The sequence below is a fragment of the Cebus imitator genome, unplaced genomic scaffold (assembly GCF_001604975.1).
Source record: "Cebus imitator isolate Cc_AM_T3 unplaced genomic scaffold, Cebus_imitator-1.0 Scaffold7, whole genome shotgun sequence".
NCBI classification, from domain to species: Eukaryota; Metazoa; Chordata; class Mammalia; order Primates; family Cebidae; genus Cebus; species Cebus imitator.
Genome location: NW_016107322.1, coordinates 1,240,686 through 1,250,664, shown reverse-complemented (window position 1 = coordinate 1,250,664; position 9,979 = coordinate 1,240,686). Strand labels below are relative to the sequence as shown.

Here is a 9,979-nt window from a genome sequence, read left to right as displayed (position 1 = left end):
TGTGTGTGTGTGTGTGTGTGTGTGTGTGTGTGTCCAAATATATATATATGGATATATATATATATATTTTATATATGTATATTTGACTGTATGTTAGATTCTCAATAAATGACACATCCCTCTCATTCCTTCTCACTGAGTTGGTAAATCCTGGAATCAGTTTTGCTAAAGTTACATGCATTTCGGTTATATCTAGAACCAGAAAATCCAGTGTAGAAGAAATGGGTATAGTTTAATATGAAACAGAACACTAAGTTGTGTGGCAGGTGGAAAAGATAAATAAAATAGTATTTTTAACTATAGGATTCAAAGTATTCAAGTACATTATCAGGAAGGACACACTTTTCTAACTTTGCAATATTGTAGAAACTTAACACATAGCTCATTATTGAATAATTTGTACATTTATAAAGTATTTATATGAAATGACATTATTCACTGCTTATACCTTATACAGTCCCTTTATTAAAGCTAATTAAATAAGATTAAGATTACAGTTATGAAAGGCATATGTATGGGCATTTGGAATAATGCCATGGACCAAGATAGCTTTCTGTTGTCTTAATCTGATACAAAAGTAAAGTATGTATATTCCAGAGGAAACAATGGAGGTTTGGAAATGCTCATCTTATTAGCTATGCTTTTGATTGTAGCTGTGTGGTAGATATTCAAAATTACATTTCTTGAAGAATAGAAGTGGAAATTTTCCATATTGCTCATAGAAAGGAGATTCATATGATAAAGTATTCAAGCATTGTGAAAGTAAAGGTGACATTTTGCTTGTAAAAGTTGAATAGCCTGACTTTTAGTGTCATCCTGATTGAGGGATATGCTATTTGCTGATATCCATTTAACTTTAGCCAGTTTCGAAATTATCTCTTAAACTTTGTAAATGCTTTGGTCAACACCTAATTGATAAACTCCTCTGCATTAAAAAACTGATTTAAATGGCTGGGTGTGGTGGCTCACACCTGTAATCCCAGCACTTTGGGAGGCCTAGGAGGGCAGATCATGACATCAAGAGATCGAGACCATCCTGGTTAACACGGTGAAACCCCATGTCTACTAAAAATACAAAAATTAGCTAGGCATGGTGGCACATGCCTATAGTCCTAGCTACTCAGGAGGCTGAGGCAGGAGAATTGCTTGAACCCGGGATGCGGAGGTTGCAGTGAGCCCAGATCGCACCACTGCACTCCAGCCTGGCAACAGAGTGAGACTCCATCTCACAACAAACAAACAAACAAACTGATTAAAATTACCTTGTTCAATACAACTTTTATAAAATCTACTTCTAGTATAAAGGAATAATTCAACAATTATTGAATACATAGTATCTGTCCTGTTGTGTATTGGATGTTTAAGTTTCATGGTAAGCAAGATAAGTTTATTGCCTTCAAAATACCAGCAATCTAAAGGGAAAGATAAATAGGTAAATCAGTATGAGAACAAGATATATTGAGTCTATGATAAGGAAATTGTGGGAATAGGGGATGATAAAGAAAATAAATGTAAAGTACTTACGGTAAGAGAGGGTGTCAAAGATGCCTGCTAAGAGGAAAAGGTTACTTTTAAATATACACCTATATTAGCCAGGCAAATGTTGGTGGGGAACTATCAGGAATAGGAAATACCATGTGCAATGGCCCAGAGGTGAAAGGCAGCATGAAAGCATATTTCTGAAACTGGAATAAGTTTATTATTAATAGAACTTATTAATAAGTACAACTTAAATACTTTTACAAATGGGAAAATCTAACTAGGATTTTTAAATAAAGGACTAATAAGAAAGGCAGCTGAAGAAGGAGGTCAAGCCAAGTCAACACAGCCTTGACATCTGCTACAAGTTTGCAGTTTATTCAAAAGGGGCGACATTGAAGGGATTTAATCATTGTAATAGCATAAACTAATATGCACTTGAGAAGAATATTGGTATTTCAGTGAAGGGAACAAATTAGGTGGGGAATTTTCAGGAAGATGGAAGACCATATGCAATGGCCCAGAGGTAAATACAGCATGAAAGCATATTTCTTAAACTGGAATAAGTTTATAATCACTAGAACTTATTAATAATTGCAACTTAAATATTTATACAAATGGGTAAATCTAACTAGGATTTTTAAATAAAGGACTAATAAGAAAGGAAGCTGAAGAAGGAGGTCAAGCCAAGTTAACACAGGCTTGACATCTGCTACAGAGTTTGTTTATTCAAAGGGGGCATCATTGAAGAGATTTAATAAATACAGTAACATAACCTAATATGCACTTGAGAAGAATATTTGTGTGTCACTGAAGACAACAGATTAGATGGGAGTCAAGGCAAAACTCCTGAGACTGAAAACCAGTTCAGGTCCTAAGGAAATATTGCTAAGGGAGAAAGAGATTTAAATTAAATAATGATAAACAGAGAAGTGCTAAGACATGGAGTCTGACTGGGTCTGCAGACTGAGGGAGAGGAAGATGTCAAAGATGACTCATGGAATTTGCCTTCTGCAGATTTCCATCACTTATGGAATTTTTCTTGGGCAACTAGTTCCATGTAAAGGCATGTGAAGACAGAACTGGAGAATGCCAGGTGATAAATTTCAGGTGGAGAGATTGAGCTCAATTTTAGACATACTGAGATCAAGGCACTTTAATTCTTCCTAAGTATGTACATCTGGTAGACTGTTAAAAATGCTACGGAACTCACAGAAATCATCTGATCTGAAGAAAAATGGTGAGTCCTTAAGATATAGACAGCGACTGAAGCCATGTGGATAAATGAGACCAATAATTGAGTGGGCACAGAATAAGGAAAAAAGAGGACTTAGAAATAACTAAGTTAAGGAAAGAAAGCAGACACTTTATTGGGCATTATCTGATTACACTTATTTTCTTACTTTGATAGAAAATTGGGTTTCTGTATAACTGAGAGAGACATAATCTAAAATAAAATTTCAAATAAAATAATTCTTTGACACTGATTGAAGCTGTGCCATCTTCAAATGTTTTCTGGAAACACCTATTAATGATGGGCTTTCTTTTGATAATAGTTTACTAACAATAATCCATAGGCTTCACAAACATGTTTGGAATCTGACATGCAATTTTCAGATAGTATTCTGTATAGAAAATGTTTTATATACATAAACATATGTAATGGTATGTATTTAGATTTTGCAGGTAATTAATGTTTTTCTAAAGCTTTAAATTTTCACTTGGTAGAAATAATGTGAGGCCAACAAACATATGAAAAAATGCTCATCATCACTGGGCATTAGAGAAATGCAAATCAAAACCATGTTGAGATACCATCTCATACCAGTTAGAATGGTGATCATTAAAAAATCCAGAGACAACAGATGCTGGAGAGGATGTAGAGAAATAGGAACACTTTTACGCTGTTGGTGGGAGTGTAAATTAGTTCAACCATTGTGGAAGAAAGTATGGTGATTTCTCAAGGACCTAGAAATAGAAATTCCATTTGACCCAGCAATCCCCTTACTGGGTATATATCCAAAGAATTATATATTGTTTTATTATAAAGACACATACACATGTATGTTCATTGTGGCACTGTTTACAATGGCAAAGACCTGGAACCAACCCAAATGCCCATCGATGATAGACTGGACGAGACAAATGTGGCACATATACACAATGGAATACTATGCAGCCACAAAAATGATGGGTTTCTGTCCTTTGTAGGGACTTGGTTGAATCTGTATACCATCATTTTCAGCAAACTGACACAAGAACAGAAAATCAAACACTGCATATTCTCACTCATAGGCGGGTGTTGAATAATAAGAACACATGAACACAGGGAGGGGAGCATCACTCACTGGGGTCTGTTGGGGTGGAATAGGGGAGGGACAGCAGGGGGTAGGGAGGTTGGGGAGGGATAACATGGGGAGAAATGCCTGATATAGGTGACAGGGGGATGGAGAAAATATAAATAAATAAGATTAAAAAAAGAAAAAGAAATAATGCATTAAAATAGTCATTGAAAATTCAAATATTTCAATGGAAGAAAATGCTGATGTGTTCCCATAACATATGTATTGTGATTCTAATTATTGCTCTTTTATATAAAGCATTTCCTTTATGGTTAAAATAATACTTCTCCTTACTATTCATATTTTCCCTAACTCGAATCAAATATAATCAGTAAAAAGCATTATAGATGAAGGATGATAGGTATTTTAGCAAGTTAGAAAATGCAGTAATGCACTAATCTAAATATGATAGTGTTGCTTTTCATTTTAAATTTTATTTATTTATAATTGCCTCTCATCCAAACTTCTGGCTGCACACTTGAGAGGATTTTTAATTGATTTTGAAACATTATGAAGTTTCAGAAGTTTTTAGTTATTGCAGGACTACTTATGAGTTATCCTCTAAGACTTCTTGTGGATTGGTTTTCTTTTTCGTGTGTGTTTGGTTGATCATTTTATTTTTACCCTTTTTTAATTTTTAAAAATTTATTTTGGATTGGTTTTCTTTTACCCCAATCTTCTTTTTATGAGGGTATTTCATGTTTGTGCTTTAATTTACCAGGGGAAAGAAACTGAATAAATATTTTTGTCTCTCTTCTTAGATTCAACCTAAGGAAAAAGTAAACATTATGGAAAAGTTTACACCTCATGGGCTGAAAATTATGTGGCTCTAGCATTAGAATTACTATTTCACTTTGAGGGAGCCTCTGAATGTGTGCATTTCCCCCCCGATTACTTATCTCTTCAACAAAAAGCAACCACAGGCTTGTCTGTTTAATGAATATCTATGCTCTGATGACTCTTCTATTTGTTATTTCTAGCCCAAACTTCTCCTCTTTCATTAAGGAACTTCTATGACACATTAACCCCCAAATCTGAGTGGCCTACTACTGTAGTAGTTTATGGCTCACTCAGGCAAATTGCAATTGGCAGTAGATGTAGAGGCAGGATTCTACTGTATCCCTTCCACAATCAGCCTGATGGAGACTCAACCTTTTTCACATGTGGCTTCAGTGGTTTTCCTAACCACATTGTCAAGCCAAAATATAGGGGGGAAAGCAGTAAACACTGGAACAGGCCCAAGGAATAAACAATAGACTGTAGATATCTTAGAGGCTGGGTACCTTAACATAATCATATTTCTACCTGATCAAAAGGCCAAAAGAGATAGAGGCTATCTGTCTCTTATTCATTAAAATGTCATATATACAGTATCCAACAAACAGATAATAGTCAATGAGATATATGGATGTGTTAATTAAGGAGATTTAAGATACTGCTTGTACAAAGAGTTTCCAAATTGGACTATACATAAAAGCATTCTTTGAATGAAAAGGAGAGAAAAGGTTTTAGCATGGCAGCAAGATTTTGATGCTTATAAATCAGGCCAGACGTGAAAAATAATGTCAGGCTGAGATGCTGCTTAGGCATCACAGCTTACTGTAGCAGATTACACAATCAGTTAATGCACACTGTGTACCAGGTTATGTTTGGATATATGCATGTGTAAACACATGAAAAATGGAATCTTGAAATAAAATAACAAAACCTATTTATTCCTAACACAGATTATCTTGTTAGCCAGAAAAATCCCAACCCCTTACATAAATTTGAGATATAAATATTTTTATATCCTTTATATTACTTGAATAATATTATATCATTTAGTCACCTCCTCAGAGATGCAAAATGTTTAGTTTAACTATTGTATGAAGGATGTTCAATATATTTTCTAGCCCTTTTCAAACCATGTTGCCATATATTTGCAGCCAAAAGTTTGCACATCTGTGATGTCTAATCTCCCTGCATTGTTCCTTTGTGTATCATTTCTGCATCCAAATTACCAAGGGGAATAAGAGCCTAACCATTTTATGTGGATATAAAATCTTGAATGTATTTTTATTTTTTTTTAGACAAAAAAGGTGTAACAAAGCAGTGTAGAGTGGAAAAATTGAAGTCATGAAATTACATTTTACTTTCAAATTTGAATTTGTTTGCTGATTAAAAGCTTGATAGTGACAGTGCCATATTTTAACTTTTAACAATTTAGAGCACTCTGGACTCTGCCTTCAGTTACTGATATCTTTTTCTCCCCTTTGCTTACTTTCCAGATCGGTTCGCTATGTTAGCAAACAATAATCTGCAGATTCTCAACATCAATAAAAGTGATGAAGGTATATACAGATGTGAAGGAAGAGTGGAGGCCAGGGGAGAAATTGACTTCCGTGATATCATTGTTATTGTTAATGGTAAGCACTAAATAATTTATATATATTTTATGGTTTCATTTTAGCAATATTTTTTATTAAATGGCAACCATGTAAACTCAAAATACAAGTCTTATCTAATAAACCTCTTCTATACCAGGAAGAAATCTTCCCACCTTTACTATAGCACCTGTAACATTGTGTTATAGCCTCAAGGTAGGATCCATGACTTAATTTACATTGTCATTCTCATAACCCTTTTAAATAGGCTATATGTGAGTAATTGTTTTTTGCTGGAATTGTAGTTGTTGAAAGAATATCGACCACAGTACAGTATTATACTAAATGTTACTTTTAAATTACATTAATTACTTGTTGCTTAAATTTATGTAGTTTACACTATTTACACTATTTACATTTTTCTCAAATTTAATAATTAAAATTTTAAGGTTATATTTACATGTATTAATGGACATGAACGACAGATTTTTATGAAATCATGATGAAATCTCTTCCTCCAAACTTGCTTCTCCTACGATAGTTCCTGCCTGTGTTAATACGACATTCTGTGGAGCTGGAAAATATGTTTCAGTTATCATAGACGTCTGTTGTGTTAGTCCATTTTCTCACTGCTGTAAAGAATACCTGAGACTAATTTATAAAGAAAGGAGATTTAATTGACTTAGAGTTCCAGATGACTGGGGAGGCCTCAGGACACTTACAGTCATGGCAGAAGGTAAAAAAGAAGCAACGGCACAACTTACAGGGCAGCAGGGAGAGTGTGTGAGAAAGTGAGGAAATACCACACTTAAAACCATCAGCTCTCATAAGAACTCCCTCACTGTCACAATAACAACACAGAGGAAACTGCCTCTATGATCCAGTCACTTCCCACCAGGTCTCTCCTTGGATACCTGGGAATTATTAATACAATATGGGATGAGATTTCGTTTGAAGACACAGAACCAAACCCTATCATACAGTTTAATCTGTTATCAAGACATATCCATTGTGTATTTTAAGATCTCTCGAGCATGCTCTATTTTCTCTGTCATCTTGTTTTCCATGAGAGTGCTGATCTTTCTAATTTTTTTTCTTGAATTCATACAAATTGGATTCTCTACACTTAATCCCACAATTCTACCTTTCTCTCCAGGAAGACATTCAACTGTAATAGTTCTTCAGTGCTTCTCATTACCTTCAAGACAAAATCAAACAGCTTTTCATGACATAGAAAACCCATTATGATGCGTTCGTTCCCTAACCACTCTGCCATTAGATGTCGGTCATAGGGAAACCGGGTCCTTAGAGGACATCTAGCATTTTTCAATGGCTTTTTTAGGAGTATAGAGTCTGATATTTATTAAGGGAGCCATAGTCAGTGGAGGAGTTTCACCTCAGTGCAGGAGGAAGATTTCAGTGCATAGCAGATAGGTTTAAATATGGAGGTGTCTGTATCTATATTTGTATTTGATATACCTGTATTTATATCTATATCCATAGATAGCTCTTTTTTTCTCTTTATTATATACAATAAACAATGGTAATATATAGAGGCTATTTAGTTTGTTACTTATCACATTGTTTACCATACTTTGTATCCAAAAAGATTTATGGTGACATATTTAAGTGTATTTCATCATGTGCAGTCTTTGTGTTCAGTATGTACTTGTGAAAAAGGGAATTATAATAAAAATTAATACATGTAAAATTCTTTAACATTGGTAGGAAACAGTATATAAGTATTTCCTACTATTATATATACATATGATTACACTAAAACAATAATTCAATTATGATATTAAAATGAAATTCATCCAGCAGGCATGGTAACCCTTTGTTATTCATTCTGCTATTGTAGTTTCTACTTTAATATTAGGTTGGTGCAAAATAATTGCAGTTTTTATCATTACTTTCAATGGCAAACACTGCAATTGCTTTTGCACCAACCTAATACTTTCTTAATACGTTTATAGCGTATTATATTCTATTTCCCTTCTAGATTATCTGTAAGTGTTTATGTACATTCATTTTAAAGGAATGGTTATTCAGATATGCATATTCTTTTAAGGAACAAAGTGTGAATTTTCAAATCCATCACTGTCTGCATTTAAACTGGAATATTTAGGCCTATATTTCTATACATATTTCAGGATTTATAAGGAGACAAATATAGGAATATGTTTTTATGGGCCATTCTGATCAATTATGCAAATAATTTCTGTTTTGTTTATGTCAGCTTGACCCTCCAAAAGGCAAATCCTTCTCCTCTGTGTCCAACTTTCCTCTAACAGAATCAGCCATAGATTCTAATATGACCTTCTTTGCATGGACTTTGAAAATTAGTCGTGCTTTTGGCTTTAGAATCACAAGTTCTTATAGCTTAAAATTCCTGGAATCTCTTTTATTTAAAGTAATAGTGTTCACAAAATCAGGTATCAATTGATTTCTTCTCTGGAGGATGCAGTTGGACACATCTGAGGGAAAGCATTGACTAATGCTGTCAGACACCTGTGCTTTTCTCTCACATTTCGCCTTGATTTAAGCCAGAAAAATCATTTTAATTCAGTCTTATGGACTCTCACCCAGCTTACTGGCTCCTTTTAAATCTTGAGTTTTTTTTTTTGAAAGTTTTTTTCTATCCTGCCAATTCATACTCTTTTGTTTAAACAATTATTTGAAAAAATATCTTTGCTGGCTTCCTCTGTAGGACCAGCAATAATAAATGTTATAGATTATTACTTATTTTATTTTTTTAACCTAGCTTATGACTTTCTTAATGTATTTTTCAGTGCCTGGGTATTGCTTTTCCCAACTATTCTTCCCCTCCCTCACATATTTTTAAAAGGATGAAAGCTAAAAAAATGTTAAAGACCTATTACATCAGGTTTTGGACTTAACTATTAAATGGGAACATCACAAAGTTGAGTTAATGAATATAAAATATTTTTGGGGGATATTATATAATAATAATTCTTAATATTATTAAGGAAATCTTAATAATATCCTTGATAATATTAAGGATTATTACCTTGAACATAAGAATATATTTCATATTGAGCCTGGAGGAAATGAGTTAAAAAATGAGTGAATAAATATGTTGCAGAGAGAGCAACATTTGTAAAACAAACAAGAGCATAAGGTGTGAAAAAATCCAAGCACGTAACTGTGATTGAAATATACTGTTTTTAGCAGGATTTAGAGTAATGGTGTGTTGGTGGATTTGGAGATTAGGTGGAGGTGCAGCTGAAAAGCAGGTAGCAGTAGGTCATGGAGGACTATCAGTGCTTTATTAAAAACCCAATCTTCTATGGGACAAAGAGGAGCTGCCATTGAGAAGCAAATAATCCAGAGAACAAGGGAGTTGACACAAGAATATTAGCAGGGAGATAAAGTGAGTTCATGTGAGAGATAATTGGGACTTTTACTAAAGGATGAGGAAATGAAGAGGAAGGTGTACAATAAAACTAGATTTAAAGCAAAATCATCACGCTATACCTGTGTCACAGAGGCAAGACGAATCAAGGGTAATTTTAACACTTCTAGTGTGGGCTTTAGGGCTTCCAGTAATCAAATGACAGAATCAGACTTCAGAAGGTGGGTAGTAAGAAACTTCTGTGAACTTAAAGAACATGTTCTAACCAAATGCAAAGAAACAAAGGACCTTGAAAAAAGATTTGACGAAATGCTAACAAGAATGGACAAAATAGAAAGGAATATAAGTGAATTGATTGAGCTGAAAAACACAACACGAGAACTTCGCAAAGCATGCACAAGTATCAACAGCCGAAT

At 34.0% G+C, this 9,979-nt stretch overlaps 1 protein-coding gene across 3 annotated transcripts in view; it reads left to right on the top strand.

Moving 5' to 3' along the window:
• Positions 1-9,979, top strand: part of NCAM2 (neural cell adhesion molecule 2) — a 545,360-nt gene that overhangs the window by 295,261 nt on the left and 240,120 nt on the right. For all 3 annotated transcript variants that reach the window (XM_037742419.1, XM_017539495.2, XM_037742422.1), the window contains exon 5: positions 6,092-6,229. In XM_037742419.1, coding sequence (XP_037598347.1) covers positions 6,092-6,229 — 138 coding nt within the window. The remainder of the gene's footprint in view (positions 1-6,091; positions 6,230-9,979) is intronic.